At 41.8% G+C, this 16,170-nt stretch overlaps 1 protein-coding gene across 2 annotated transcripts in view; it reads right to left on the bottom strand.

Annotated features, from left to right (window-relative positions):
- The window catches only part of zc3h3 (zinc finger CCCH-type containing 3), a 57,715-nt gene that overhangs the window by 20,456 nt on the left and 21,089 nt on the right, over positions 1–16,170 (bottom strand). For both annotated transcript variants that reach the window (XM_071486512.1, XM_071486513.1), the window contains exon 4: positions 4,798–4,948. In XM_071486512.1, coding sequence (XP_071342613.1) covers positions 4,798–4,948 — 151 coding nt within the window. The remainder of the gene's footprint in view (positions 1–4,797; positions 4,949–16,170) is intronic.

The raw sequence follows: 16,170 nt of genomic DNA, 5'->3' as shown, positions 1-16,170 counted from the left end.
ACAAAAAGAAAGAAAACATATGGAGGGGAAAAAGGAAGAAATAGAGGAGGGGGCAAGGGCACAAAGAAAAAGTCCCTGGAGACTAGTCTGCATGCGTAACTACCAGTGTTGTGTGTGTGTGTGTGTGTGTGTGTGTGTGTGTGTGTGTGTGTGTGTGTGTGTGTGTGTGTGTGTGTGTGTGCATGCATGCAGGTGTGTGCACGTGGTCTGCTCTGACCATGCGATGCACAGATAAAGGAGAGCGCGATTCAGCATTACCCGCGCTGTTGATGAATGATCCGACTTTTGTTTTAGTGACAGGGAAGAATTTGGAGGGTCGCGCGACTGCTCAGAATAATGCTGCCCTCGTCTATTTGTCTGCAACCCAAGCATTAGCAGGCTCATATTGGGAAACAGTTACCCTTGAAACAGAGCACAGCAAAAAACAGTCATCTGGCTAATTCCAACAGTGAGGACTGCTGCTCTTCTTCAGGCACTTAAAGGAAACCAAAGCAGTGTCATTACACATCACAATCCTATAACTAAAGGGAGCTGACTGTAATGAACAAAATCCTCTTTTAAGGCGAGCCGGGGAGGATCTGTGCAGAATACGGTGTGAACAGCACCACAAGAGCTTCATAACATGAGACTGGAGGAGACAGGTAGAGACTAATGTGATGGGTAATGAGTAAATGAATGAATTGGGGTATAAAAGGGGATGAATGGGGGGAGTGAATGCGGGAAAAGGAGGAGAGAAGTGAAGAAGAGGGAGCGCTGCTTCACTTTATTGCCCAGTCTCTTACATCCTGAACTGATCGATACTGAAGCACTAAAGGAGATGAGCGCCTGGATCCAGTGTGTGAGTGTGTGTGTGTATGTGTGTAGATGTATACAATCAAAAATAGTATACTTATTTGGGGTTGGGGGTGTCCTGTCATGTTGGGGGCTTTAACCGTTATGGCAGAAATAAATAAGACAAAGACAGAGGTAAGTGGAAGACAAGACAAAAAACAGTCATATGTAGATGTGACACAGAATTCTCCTTAAATTTTCATTAAAGAGAAAGAACAGCAACAGAGCAAACATGGCTACAGAAAATTAAAGAGGGGACAGGGGAGAAAGATGGAGAGTGTGTGTGAGAGAGATGAAGGGCGGATTGGGCTGTAATTCATCCTGCAGTGTTCATGCTTTACGGCTTTCTTAATTCAACTCCTGCTACTATTAATGGAGTTAATGTTGAGATTATATCTATTTTCTGGTGGCGGGGGCTGAAATACTGCAGCAGGTTCCTCCCCCCCTTCAAACTGCTGCCCGGCACTAAATCACCCACCACCACACTCGCTATGGCTAATACCAGGTGGAGAGCATAGAAAGCTGGGTAGGGAGAACCGCATTTCCTGTGGCCTTCAATCAACTCAAAAACACACAAAATGACACAGTTACTACTGAATGACACCACATAAAGCCATATTAAATAATTTCTGCAGGATCAAAAAAAAATGCTGCTCACCGTTTCAGGTGTCCCTCTAAATTAACTCTCTCCTTCTTGTGCGTTATGATTTTTTTTGCATTTGCCTTTGATTTGAATGTTTGCTTTGACTTTTCTTTTCTCTGTAAAATACTTTGTCACTTTGCTAAGAAAACAACTACATTCAAATTATGTTTTATTAATAGTTTCACTATAACTGCAATAAACAGTAACTCTGCTTTTATTGCTCTGCCTCCATGTAAATAGATTTGCCATGCCTCAATGAAACAGTATAAATAAAAGCTGACTGAATGAATGAATGAAGTAAATGAATAAAATAAATGAAATGCCCTTCAGAGCTCATAACACTCTAGAGAAACCTGTTGGTGCACGTATCTTGAACTGTCTGTGACTGTGTTAATAGAGCAGCTTGATTTCTATCTTGATTTATCTTTTTGTACCAACCAGGATTCTTTCACACCTGTTTGGTTCGGTAAAAATGAACTTTGGTGCATTTTCCGGTCCAGGACAATTCGTTTGGGCTGCTGTGAGAGTTTTCTATTAAACTCTGGTGTGGAATAAACTCATCATAAACTCATCATGATAATACTGTACAAAACGCCTCTTGTTGGTCCTGTGTCTACAGCTGCATGGGTACTTGTGTTTGACATATGAGAACTTCGACTGCCTGCGCTGAATGAAAGAGAGGACTTTGTTGTGTCTTGGTAGCAGTATTATTTAGCCCCATCTAAAAATCAAAACAGTGTCTTCATACTTAAATCTGTGTTATGTTGCCATGCCAAATCTATACTGATTATCTGAGTAGAAGACACTGTAGTGTGAGGGCGGGTCGAGGCCGGCTCTGAGTAAGGGGTTCAGCAATGACCAGACACAGAGATAAGAGCTGAGAACACATGAGGACAGGGTCCAGTGGGTCTGATAGGCCAGAGATGAAGAGCAGCACTCAGTAGTTAAGAGCAGAGAACATGAGCTCATGCTCTGCTCAATAGCTGCAAACTGATAAAAGTGGAGGGTCTTTGGAGTTAAACAGATAGATAAGCATGACTGGATGAGGTGGGGGGTGATCCACTATCCCTGGGGAACCGACCTGTCCCCCTCCCTCCCTATCTCTTTCCTCTCTTCTACACACTTGGTGATATTTCACAAGATGTCACGGGGCTCAAATTGAAAATCCCTTGATGAATCAATATTTACTGCAGCAGCTAAATGAATAGTAATAAGTCACCAGAGGCTGAGTCCAGCCACTGTCCGGGGGCCTCTGTCTCACCAAATCTGGATTACACAAATGAACCCCCCTCATCACCAACACACACACAGGCAAAACACAACCGCACAAAACGCTTTAATTATCAGTGGCTCCTCAAGCAGACCAGTTCATCCAAAATGTGGAGAAGACATTTTTGCACTTACCACTAAAGGCATGTAGACACTGAGACCGTTGGAGCTACTTTCTACCAAAGAAATAGTCTCTATACAAATCGTGTTTACAGTGAGGTTTGTGGATGACACATCAACAGAGGATGTACCATGTTTCCAATATCAACATATTCAGAATTTAAGAAACATTTACAGTGACAGCAAAGAACTGTTGCTGAAATAAATGACTTTGTGAAAAATATCAAATGTTTTCAGCTTCTGACACATCAGGATTTGCTTGTTTTATATAGTTTTTCATTGAAAATCTTGGGGAATAAAAAATAAAATAAAAAATTTCAATACATCGCCTTGGGTGAAATTTGTTCAAACATCAACAAATTTTTCGATAATGAAAAGAATTGCCAGTTTCAGCTCTTTAACCAATGAAACAATACACAGAGCACAAACCTACACTCGTGCCATTTTCAGCTCCCTGTAGTGTGTGTGTGTGTGTGTGTGTGTGTGTGTGTGTGTGTGTGTGTGTGTGTGTGTGTGTGTGTGTGTGAGACTGTGTAGTCATACTGCAGCCAGTTTCCGGGAAGAGCATCCTGCTAATTCTCTGCACGTTAACAGATCATCAAAACCAACCACAACAACCTGGTCACAGCTTTCATAACCAAAGTTCAAACAGGATGTAGCTACTGCAGGGAAAAGAGCTCAGCACCTGGTTAATAAATGCTAGATGTAGCGTCTTTGTCATCGTGATAAAGCCATGAATGAGGCTTTAACTTAACGTCCATCTCCAAGTAATGGCCTCCTCATAAACATTAATTAACTCTCTACTCTGACCTCAGCACCACCTCACCCAAAAACATCTTTATGTTTTTGGGCAAAGAACATGTATTTTTATGCACCAGTGAGTCATGCAGGATTCATGCAGGATTCCATATTCACAGACTGGTGCTGAAATGATTTGTATATTAATTGATAGCTGACAGAAATAAAATGTCCTTTATGATGCAAAAATGCAGAAAATATGGTCCAGGTTCTCAGATGTGAGGATTTGCTGCTTTTCTCTGTTGTATATCTTTGTAAACTGAATTTATTATTATGTCCATGTGTTTTTTGATTATAAAGCAGGTCTAGGTTCTATATTAATACTGTGAACGTATCAAAGCCTCAGTCCACAGAGAAATGCACACAGCCTGTATTCAGAAACTGAGCTTTAATATGAGCTGTCAGGACTTCTGTTACTTTGTGATGTCACAAAAAGCAGTCACCGCTCTCAGCCACGCCCCAAGCCCAGTCCATGGGGCACCTCAGAGCCTCTCTCCAAAGAGAAGCCTGAGAGAGGAGATGCAAAACTACCTAGAGATGTGATGGAACATTCACTGTTTTATCGTTTTAAGTTTTTATAGTCAAAATAAAAAAAAAAACAAAACAACAGAGATTAGCCAAAAATGAAAATACTTATTAGCTACAGCCCTGTGAGATTAAAACTTACTGGTGGTTTCTATCCTGAGTGAGAATTAGAGAACGACAGAGGATGAGTACTGAGAAAGGGGGGATTAAAGTAAGCGTTAAAAATGAAGGTTAAAAAAAATAAATAAAATAAGGAGGAGATGGGTGCTGTAATGACATTAAGACACAGACCCACCCACCCTCCCCTCTGTCTGTATCTGGCCTAGGTGAGACACTTTCCCTGCTGGTGTAAATTAATGTGAGGAGCACATTGGTGTAAATGGTTTATTCTCTGAGTTATCTACTGTGTAAAAATGAGCACCATAAATTTCCGACCTCTTCCACTCGCGCTCCACATGACGGTGACATAAAAGACAGTGCCCTGCTCTGCACTGAGGGATATCAGCCATTGAGACACATTAAACCCAGACCTGCAGGAGTTGTGTGTGTCTCCATGTGTGTGTGTGTCTCCGTGTGTGTCTGTGTGTGTATATTTGTCTTTGTGGAGTTACCTGGCAGACTGGATCCTCTTAGCTCTCCAGGAGAGGGCGGGGTTGTAGTGGAGCGTGTGTGCTGTGCTGGAGCCCAGGCGGGTCACCATCTTGTAGCGTGTCCTGAACACATGCTGGGAGGCGGGGCTACAGTGGGGGGAAAAGGCGGGACCTGAGGACAACAACGTGGACAGAGCAGTAAGAAAACCTGAACATAGGCGAAACAAAAACAATAGTTAAACATCCAGTCAGTGTGTGAGCATACACACATATACACATCATTTCAAATGCTTAACACTGTGAGTATACACACACACACACACACACACACACACACACACACACACACACACACACACACACACACACAAAACACAAGTTTGTCTGAGGACTCTGGCAGGTGTGCTCTTTAATAAGCTTCACATAAAAAAATGAGAGGGAATAACAAAGGCAGAATTTTTATGAGCCTAATAAATCATATGCTCTGTCTCTTTGCTCGCTGCCTTCATCCCTCCTGCCCGGCTCTCATTCGTTATATCATTTTACAGATCCATCAGAGAAGAGGCGTGAGAGTAGAGAGATCGGAATAGGAAAAAAAAAAAGAGGACTAAGTATTTTTATTTATTTATTTATTTGGCTGTGTATCCATCATGTTGTTTTATGATGGCCTGGGCAGGCTGACGCACCCGCACACAGAATAGGATTTGCATTGTGGATCATCCAAGTCCCTGTTCAACAAGATTAAAGACTACATGAGCCAGGAGCCTCTCCACTGAAGTCTGAAATGTGGGGTCACTGTGGGTAGAAGAGGATTAGAGGATTCCGGCGTTTTACAGTTTGAGTCTTATCATCATTTCTATCAGTTACACTAAAATTGTATTCAAGTCAGATCCGGACACATTGTTAAAAAAGAAGTCCAGTGGGTCAAGTCATGAGGCCAGGCCATGCTGCCAAGTATCTGCTCTTTGCTCGAGCAAGTATAGGATTTAAAGGCAGCTTCATGACAGGTCAGGGCTTGAGAAGGGCATCACCTGCCAAAGGGTTCCGAAGATTTAAGATGAAAGCCTGATACCCACTAGCAATAGGTCAAACATCATTTAACATGAACCCTAGGCTTCCATGAGCAAATAGCCAAATCGCAGGCGCTGCAAGCCCCCAGCAAAAATTACATCATCATCATTTTTATTATTATTGTTTTTTTGTGAAAATTTAATTAAAAAATAACCACTCCAACTAAAATTGTGCCTCATATAGTAAACATAATATCTGCCAAAAATAATCGCAATTCAATTTTTTCTGCATATTGTTCAGCTCTACAACAAACCAGGATTTGCTATGTCCTCTGTGACCCAGCTGTTAAAAACCATCCCTGTCTCTGCTGCTGGCAGCTGTCACTTCAGTGTCCGATCCATGCGAACTACCTCCACCCAATTTGCCACCAAATCTCAACCATCCAATTCTTCATCTGAGCCTGTTCTTCACATCTTCATCACTACCACTCCACTACTGCTCCTCACATGACTACCAGCAAAAAATGATGACTTCACAAACATTTCTCAACTTATCCTTGTGCACACTATTGAAATAAATTCATTATTAATAACTCTTTAATCCCCTGTATCAGTAAAGTCTCTCCTGACAGAATTAAGCTTGGCTAACTGGACAGTCTGCCTGTGTTTCTGTGTTATTATTGCTAAAAGAAACAACAGCCAAAATTGCATTTGTGAAAAGCCCTTAATTAATTAATTTGCCAGAAGCTGCAGTGTATTTCATAAAAAGGTAAAAACCTTCCACTGCTACAGCCTGAAAAGACCTAATGCAACATGAATCAGCTGCTTAATATATTCATTTAAATTATTCCTTCCCCCAAAAAAGAAAATGTCATTATCTGCGCTCCCTTCCCCTCCCTTCTACCAATCATTCACTGAGGTGGTCAGTGACAGCACTCTGTCTTCATAATGAGTAAAGAGGAGACAGAGTGAAGAGAGTAACGAATGAGTTCATACACCCGGTGAGGAGCTCATTTCCAATCGTCTCTTTCACATGTCTTTAATTGCCAATTATCAGGATTGTTGCCGTTTTAATTAGCGTCCGATAACAAACCGTGACCACGAGGGCTGCAGTGACAAATAATAAAATGATTTGATTTCCACTTCCATACAGTGCACCTTCTCTTTCTCTCTCTCTTTCCCTCCCTCACTCTCTCTCTCTCACTCTCCTCCCCTCCACCCTCACTCCCCCTCAGGCGCTGGTTTCATTTGTCGGCCAGGATGCAGCACTGGATCAGCTGGAGAATTCATCTCAGACAAACATTTACTGTTGAACAAATCACTGCAAGCTGGGGGGGCTGCTGAGATACTGACTGCATGTTTAGGACACACACATACCCACAAACCCACGCACACACTGTGCCTTGCACCTGTACAGTCAGGAAGAGGCTCACAGTGGATGTGCATAAGGTTCTAGGGTAATAATTCTGTGTTAAGTCTCTATAATCCTAATTGGCAGAGAAAATCATTAATTCTCTGTCAGGACAAGTAAGACTTAAGAGCACAGACATGTTAAACTGCACTTAACCATTGTTACACATCTGCATCAAACAGATGTTTGAAGAGATATGTCCTGGCTTCCTTCAAGCTTTCGCCTTGTTCATCATTTTCCTATGACAATACACTGCATCATGTATCACCCCTTACCATTTATTAATGATATTATCAGACTGTTATTGTTTTACATTGTTTGTATTATCCAAATGAATTAAAGTGAGTGCTAGCGTAACTTATTTAACGTGGGAAACAACAGCAAACAGTAAAGTTAATGCAGACATTGTCTGTTGTAAACATCCAGCACAGGTTTATGAACAGTCTAGGTTCAACTATGACCTGTCACACTCTCAGGTTTCCTGTACAGTTAGAGGTTTTTACCAACCTTTCATATGCACTCACTTTCAGTTTTACCTCAGAGTAAAGTGGTTTAGATAATCTGGCTGATAGACTGTTTACAGTTTATTGTTCTAGTGATGTCACTGTGTTCTCACACGATATTATTATTATTATTTCAATACGTCATTTTATTATCCTTCAATAAATCCAAAAAGAGTGTGGTTTAACACAAACAAATCAACTCCATCAGCTGTTAAACTTTTGTTTTAGATGTAAATTTGTGTGGAACAGTGCAACACTGGTCTGTGCTGAAGATCACTTCAGTTATTCTATATGTGAATTGCAGATTTCCATCTGACACAATGGTAAACAAATATTCTCATTCAGGTGATTCAGCCACCAAGACCCCGATCTGTGGGCGTGTTAGGTGTGTGACAGAGAGCACAAGAGAGAGAGCTAGAGAGAGTGTATGGGTGCAGGTGAGGGAGGGGAGGGGGTGTTTTGTACAGGATTAGTTGCCTGGCTTGAAGTCACTTTTTCTCCCACAGTCCATCTGTATTGCAGTCAGAGCTATTTGGTCATCTTGGCAGATGACAAATAGGGCTTGTCAAAGGTGCTGCCACAATCCCCACCCCACAACCTCTTACACCTCCCCCACACACACAGCCTCACCCCCTGCATCCCTAACCTGCACCTCAATCTGCCTCTAAACCCTTGTTCCAAACATCATGACACTCGCCATGTCCATGACGCTGTCACACAGCTGTTCCACCTTGGCTGCTGTTTAATGACATCTATAGTGAGCCGCACCATTGGTGTGTATCTCTCAGTGTGTGTGCACGTGTGTGCATGTGTGTCAGCTGGGATGGATGGACGGTGTTGCTCTGATTGTAAACCACTGCAGGTTGTGTTGGTTGAGTGGCTCTGGGAGCAATGGGGTCTCAATCTTCCACTATAGGACCATGACCAATGAGCATGTGAACACACGCGCTCACACACAAACACACACTCACTCACACACATATACACCTGGGGTCTCAATCTTCCCTTAATAGACCTTTGACAGTGGCCTGCCTTGCAAAGTGGGGGGGGGGCTGAGCAAAGTGGCGCCCTGTGCGGTGAAGACACCGTTTGCAGACGCATGCAGCTCACACATCGTCCATCCATCTCTTGCTGACTCGCGGCTGTGGCCCCGCAGATAATCTACTCCAGTCGCACCACACTGCACTCATCGCTCCTTCTGCAAGTAGCCTGCCTTCTAGTACCACAGCCACATTAAAGGGGGGGTACAACCCCTTTTCTCACTCGAGTGGAATCTTTCCATGCAGGTCCACTAAATTCTTTGGGGTTCACATTGTTAAATTCTTAAACTTTAAGCGCTGTATCAATAAACTGTCCAACTGAAAAATGTCCGACTGTACTTAATTCAGTCTCATATAAATTACAGTTTCTTCCTCTACACCATGACTCCTTGTTGCAAGTTTCAAGCAGCACAGAAACAAGTTTAACATCATTGTTGTGCCCAAAAAAAAAAAAAAAATGCTGACATTTGGAACCAATTCTCATCTGGAATTGGTGCTCAATTCCCATCCCTAGTTCCAAATCCAAAATATTTTCACTTTACTATTTGTGAAAGACTAAATTACACCACAATACTATAATAATCTGATTATCTCACAGCCTGTGTTTCTTGCCCTGTTCGTCATCTTTTAAACAATGCTGTCATATTCCCAGTGACTGCTTTTGTTGAGTAATCAGAACTGTTAAATAGATGGCCAATGGTATGAAAATAAGATCCAAGCTATAAGAAACTGTAATTATAATTTGGATGTCATTTTCCAAACAAACTTCCACTCGTCTCTATTGTAAAGAAGTGGAAGCAGAAGCCTGACAGATATCTGAAAATCTGGGCGAATAAAACCACAGGGATCTGCATGGATAGACACCACTGAAAGTGATAAAAGTGAACCAACCCTTCAAAACAAAATCAAAGTTTTATTTTTATCCTCTCTGCAATATTACAGGTCTGATCCTCTTCCATTAGTCCAAAAAAGAAATCCACTCAAAACGTGTGACAAATCACTAATGTAGATGCTGCTTTATCAACATTAAGCAGCAGATGCTGCATCACATAAGTGGATCTGCGAGTGTTGAACTCCAGTCACATCCCTAAGATGACTGAGCCTTGTCTAAGCGGTGTGGACTAGACTTTGAGTAAAGTTGTCTTCCACTTCAGAGCTTTGATACTTCCACGCTCTTTATCTCTCTATCCTCAGCCCTCTGACTGGGGCTACTGACAGGCCACTGCACCACACATACCCTCCACCATCCTCTTAGGGATCCCCCCCAGCAGTCTCCCCCACCATACCTGACGGCTAATTCCAGGGAACAGCGGTCTCCGTCCGCCCCCTCCCTGGGACGACCCAATGGATAATAAATCTTATTATTGACAGCGCCTGTTCCCCCTGCCATCCCATGTTCCCGTCCCCTGGGGCTCATCTTCTGACTCCCACTGCTCTGCCGCTCCTACAGAAGACAGCGGTGCCATGCTAACATCAGACTTAACAAGGGAGTTACCACGATTTAATAACCCGCTGTAAGCCAGAGCGGTTATGATAATATGATCTCTGCCTTTTTGACACCCAGTGTAACTTTCTGACAGGCTACCCAGAGATGTCAACAGAGTTTGGTGCCCCACCCTGTCAAAAGAGAACTGCATTCCATGGTCTTAAAAATACTGCATCCTGTAACTCATCGGAGTATATCATGTCCTCCTAAAGTAAGACCAGAGCGTGAGCTTTGCAGGAGATGTTGCATGTGAACGAATTTAACATCTTGTTATAAGACAATGAAGGAGTCACTTCCATATACTAATGCTTATTGCTGGAGCCATCACTGTCGGTAAAGTCTCAGAGTCTACTTCATTTTTCAAGATGACAGACAAGGTCACTGTGTTGACTGCTACGTGGATCTGTCGATTTTTAACTACTGACCTACTGTAAGGGTCCAGATGTGCATCTGTGTGTTTAATGTGTCATGTGGTGGCTTGAGAGATATGCAACTAGTGCATATATGGACCATTTGGTCACAATAATAGTTCAGAAATAGCAGGGGTCCAAGCTTATTCCCTAAGCTGCTGATATTGACATTATTGTGTATTTTACCATGTAGTCACAAGGTTGCGAACAATAGTGAGGCTCCATTATGTGATTATCATATGTACATTTTATATAATATGAAATGTCCGACCCCACACACCATGTCCCCACAACAATGGCCATCCATGCATCCTAGCCATTAAAAGATCAGCATTAAGGAGAGGAACAGAGGCCCTTGCATATTATTGGCTCACAAAGTTGCTATGGTTAAGGTGTTAGCAATAATTGCTCATTCACACATCCAGCAGGCACAGACACAGGCTTGATGACAGCACTGAGACTAAACCATACAGTAATAAATGTTTTATAAAACCAAAACTATGAGCTTAAAGAGGCTAAAAAGCTCCACAGAGCTGCAGAGTTCATTGCAAGTGACACCTTTAATATTACACAGTTATCTGATTTCATTTTGAGATTAAAATGAACTCCTAGTGGAGCTTTAAGGATGCATGAGTATGTGTTTGTGCACTTTGAATCCTTTAAGTAATACTGGATATGACCTTGATTCATTCCCAGACTAAAAACAGCACTGTCCTCAGAGAACTGATGCTACTGTAAGTGTGATAACAGATGGCACAACATTAATCAATTGCTCTTCAGTTCTATACAGTGTCATTACTGAATTAACACTTGCCTGCAAGTTAGATGCCAGAGAATAACGGTATTATATTTAAGAAAGCTATTTCTGTATGATGGAACTGCAACAGTCTTTTTAGAGGAATACTCAGGGGCTCCATTGGTGTATATGTGGATGAAGAGCTGGGTTGACATGAACTGACAGGCTGATGGCTGCGTGGGGCCACATACTGACACAGGAGGCCCCTGGTGCGTGCCATCAGCAGATGCTGTCAGCCAGTGTGGCGGTGATGTCACCACAGAGAGGCGTGTTCAAGGGGAAGAGTGTGTTTTGGGTGGGAGGGTGGAGGTGGTGGTGGTGATGATGGTGGGGGAGAAAGGGGGGGGGGGGGGGTCCACTGGCTTGTGGCCTCGTCCATCATCGGAGTGGAGCCATCAGCTGTAACATATACCAGCTGACCAAGGTTGGGGGAATTCTTCCAGTCAAGCAAATGCAAACACAAATGCATGCTGGTAGCTTGTTGCCATAGCAATGCTATATAAAGTAAATGATTACTACAGCTTTTTAAAAACAGAAACAAAAAATTGAACCAAAAAAAAAAAAAAAAAAAAACATAGCAAAAATAAGAAACTGAATCATTAGAAACTGCAAGATGGCATAAAAAAATAAAACAAATCTCTGTAATTAGAAATCTGTGGAAGTCTGGTTTTAGAAATAGTTTGAGGAAATTTGTCATTTATCATTTGATACTAGAACCTATATGAGAGCTCATTTTGGAAATAGTTACTACAACTAACCGAGCAGAAACTACCAACTCCAATTTTTACTTTTCTATTTGTTTATTAACAAATTAAATCCAACATATTAATACTTAACTCAGACACATGAGAGGGGGACTGACCTTCTCATCTTCTTCTGTGAAGAAAGTGAAAACGTGCATTTCCAGAAATATTCTGTGTTACATGATAAAATTAGGATTACCCCCTTGCAGCTCTATGTGCCACTCGGACCAGTTTCAGGTTACATCCCTGTTTATCCAAAATTATATGTAATAACTAACCATTTGCGTGAAATTTTGTCATAATTGCTATGTGAAGAGTCGTCTTCAAAGTATTTTATGTGGCCACACTGGCCTTGACATTTGACCTTTGAACACCAAAAGCTAATCAGCTTATCCTCGAGTCAAAGTTAATATTTGTGCCAAATTTGAAGAAGTTCTCTCAAGGCATAACTTACCCAGAGCTCGTCTACGAATAAATAAATTATCAGACATCTTCATAATTACACGTCAGACATGCTAACGTCAGATTGTAGTTCAGACAGACTCACGGTTATGTTTCATCAAGCAAGAGAAAACAGTTCTGAAATGCAAAATAATGGAACTTTAATCATGTGATAAAACATGCGATCAATCGCGATTCACACTTGGAATTCAGCAATTAATCGTAATTAAGAAAAAATGAATTGTTTGACAACCCTACTTATATTACTGCATTATGGATCTGCTGTCCATCTTCAAAAACTACATCACCTTAATCAAAAGATAAAACACACAGACAGACAATCTCCACACTGTAAATCCACATGTCTAAGTATTTTTCCAAATGGTGAACAATACACAAGGAGACCTGACAACATCCTTGATGAATAATTAAATGATAATAGCCCCTATGTGTGCTTTTCCAGAGTAGCCATATGCTCCTGTAGCCATAAAGAACATCAATAACTTAAATAAGACATGATGAAAACACACATTTCCTGTGAACTCAACCTTGACCCTGACCCCAACCCCGAGCACTGACACAATCTTTAGTGGTGATCAGGACTCCGTGAGGTTGTGATTCGCCACAAACATTTCATGTGTGTCCCATGACATGTGTGTCGCACACTCAGTGTCATGTTTGGTCAAAGGGATGACTGAGGCTGTCAATCAGCAGATCCCATTAGACGCATCAAGAGGAAGAGCCTGGGGCTTTGTCCACTTAAGGACTGCTATTATTACACACCTTATATGTGCATCTGTTTGTGAGTATCCAGAGGGAAGGCAGGGGTGCATGTGCTTGTGGGAGTGAGTGAAAAGCTTGGGGGATAAGTGTGAGTCATAAAACCCTTTTCCAGGCACGACTGGGGCACTTGAAGGTTAAGTGAGCGCATCCCTAAAGGGCAACACCAGATTCCGCAAGGGATGTGAACCTCTGCCCCGAACAATGCAGACCAAGACCGCAAGCAAGGAAGCAGCTTCGAGTGTGAGTGATAGAAAAGAAAGAGCGGACGAAGTGTGGATGAACGCTATTAATGCATCTGAGGACAGTTTTTTTTTGGGGGGGGGGGGGCAAGCACCAAGGAGGACCCTCTTAAAATAGAAACCTTTCTTATTATTATTCTCCATATAAATGAATCGCCATTTTGAGGACCTAAACATGCTCGAAAACTCATGAAAGTGCACACCTGTCAGGCCTAGTGGAGATTTACATGTTTTATGGGTCTTGCTCATGGGTGTGATGAAACGGCTCCATAGCGACTTACAGAAAGGGGAACAATCAAGGTTAAAGGTCTGCATGATAATATGAAATAATAGTGATAGCGCCACCTACTGTAAAAAGGAAGTAACACTTGATGCACAGGAATATAATGCATGTTGGCCTCGTCCCAGCACCCCTGAGGTGTGCAACGCTGCTTTAAGCTTTAATTCTCGAGGTTTTATTTCCTAATTTATGTTTAATTTGTTAATTTATTAATTTTTACTTATTTGCTTTAAAATAAAACAAAACAAATCTGTTCCCATCTTCTCCATATTTAGTACTTTTGACTGTTCTTTCAACATCTCAGTATCATCATTAATTAATTTATCCAGTCATTCACTTACCCTGACTTACCACAGATATATCATCTCGATGTATATGACAGATGCCAAACAACGAAAAATGACAGAGATATGTTCACGCTTATTTAAAAACAGCATAGCCACACATCTGTGGATGAGAAAGCACTGACCACTCCATTTTTCAACTGCAAAATATCTTCTAGCATCATCTAGCATCTTAATTACAGCTCTGTAAAAAGCTGCTGTAATTATCAAGTTTCAAATGACAATGTGAAAACAATGTGACAGTGAGCAAGGAGTCGGACTTCCCCTTGGCTTTATGGAGCTTTATAGTGAGTTTCGTTCACTATGGTTCACTCTCACCTCCCTCATAATGTTGTTTCAGCCACAGCAAGCAGCTGTTTTCTCTTGAACACCAGAGAGACATAAAACTACACCAAGATGGTTTTAAAACCACAAATATATCTTGGATATCAACAGTAAAAAAAAAAGAAAAAAAAGTAACATATAGGACCTTTAAATAGAGATATTGGTATCGGTTGAGATCTAAAGTGTTTCCTGGTTTTACCTTCCATCAAAGTTGTACACCTCTGAACTGTGTCATCGTTGTTTTGAGAAACGTTGTTTTGTGCTCGGACGTCTCGGCTGACAACACTTGTACAGAAATAAAGTAATGTTGAGAAAGAAGAGCTGGTACAGTATGTTGGTTTGAATGTGTTTCATCATACTGAGTGATGGGTTGAGGACACGTGCAGGACCCTGTGGTACTGTATGTCAGTCACCCCACACACACTCAGGGAGCAGAGGTGGCTTAGTAGTGTACATTTAGACCAGGACTGAGGTTCTGGTTGCAGATGCCAACACGGTGTGCATCCATCATGCTGCTTATTCTTTTGGGCCAATGAGTGATGGACCCCAGTCAGCCGGTCCCATACCGGCCCTCAACTTCTGTTTCAGCCACTGAGTGAGAGACAAGGAGGTGACGTATAAGCCCGCTGGGAGAGACGCAAGCATCACAAATGTGTCAAAGTGTTAAGAGAGATGAGGGGGGGAGGGTCAGAGCATGGACTGAGAGGGGGTAGGGGTGTCGGCAAGAGGACGAGGCTGCTCATATGGAGTATTTAGGTGTACTTTACACTCCACTGAAAGCAGGGGCACATCTTTCAAAGGATAAAGTTTAGGCTTAGATATCACTGCACTCCTTCAAGGTCAGGGAAGGAAAACACTGGCATCAGTTTGCTACTTAGCTCTTACACTGTCAGGAAACCACCATCAGTTCCCTCTCCTCTCGTCTTTCTCCTTTAATCTAGAGTTGAAACAAACAGCTGATTAATTGACTGGTCGATCAACACAAAATTAAATGTCATCTATGCAACAATCAGTTAATCATTTAAGTAAAGCATTATTGATGATTCCAGCTTCTCCAGTGTGAGATCTGGTGCTTTCTCCTGCCTTAAATTAGAGTAAATTGAATGTTTGCATTCTGAAGAGTTGGTTTAAAATAAAAAAAAAAAAGCAAACTGAAGATCATATACAAATTATGTGACATTTTTTACTGTATCTTGATGTTTTAAAGACCAAACAAATAGTCATTTAATCAAGAAAATAAATGATCAGTTCCACTCCTACTTTAATCCACGTCTGTCTGTTTATTTTATAGAGCAGGATCAGGCAGGAGGATGTTAATTAGATGTACTCAGGGCAGTTGACTACATTTAACTGTACAAAATATGGACCCAAGTATGTGGTTGCAGCTCTCTAAATACTTTTGTGTTGTTTCGCTCTGAGACCCCTTAGTTCCAATGAAAGGAACTCTTGCTACAACGACAACATGCAATTATATTTTTCAACATGACAATGTCACTGTGCACAAACCCATGTCCACACAGAAATAGTTTTCCCAGTTCGGTGTTGAAGACGAACCCTGACCTAAACCCCTGTGAGCTGGGCCTC

This window comes from Trachinotus anak, unplaced genomic scaffold (assembly GCF_046630095.1).
Source record: "Trachinotus anak isolate AG129_WGS33_773 ecotype Australia unplaced genomic scaffold, CSIRO_AGI_Tana_v1 ptg000010l, whole genome shotgun sequence".
Classification (NCBI taxonomy): domain Eukaryota; kingdom Metazoa; phylum Chordata; class Actinopteri; order Carangiformes; family Carangidae; genus Trachinotus; species Trachinotus anak.
The sequence above is the reverse complement of the archived record's forward strand: the minus strand, read 5'-3'. Positions and strand labels throughout refer to the sequence as shown.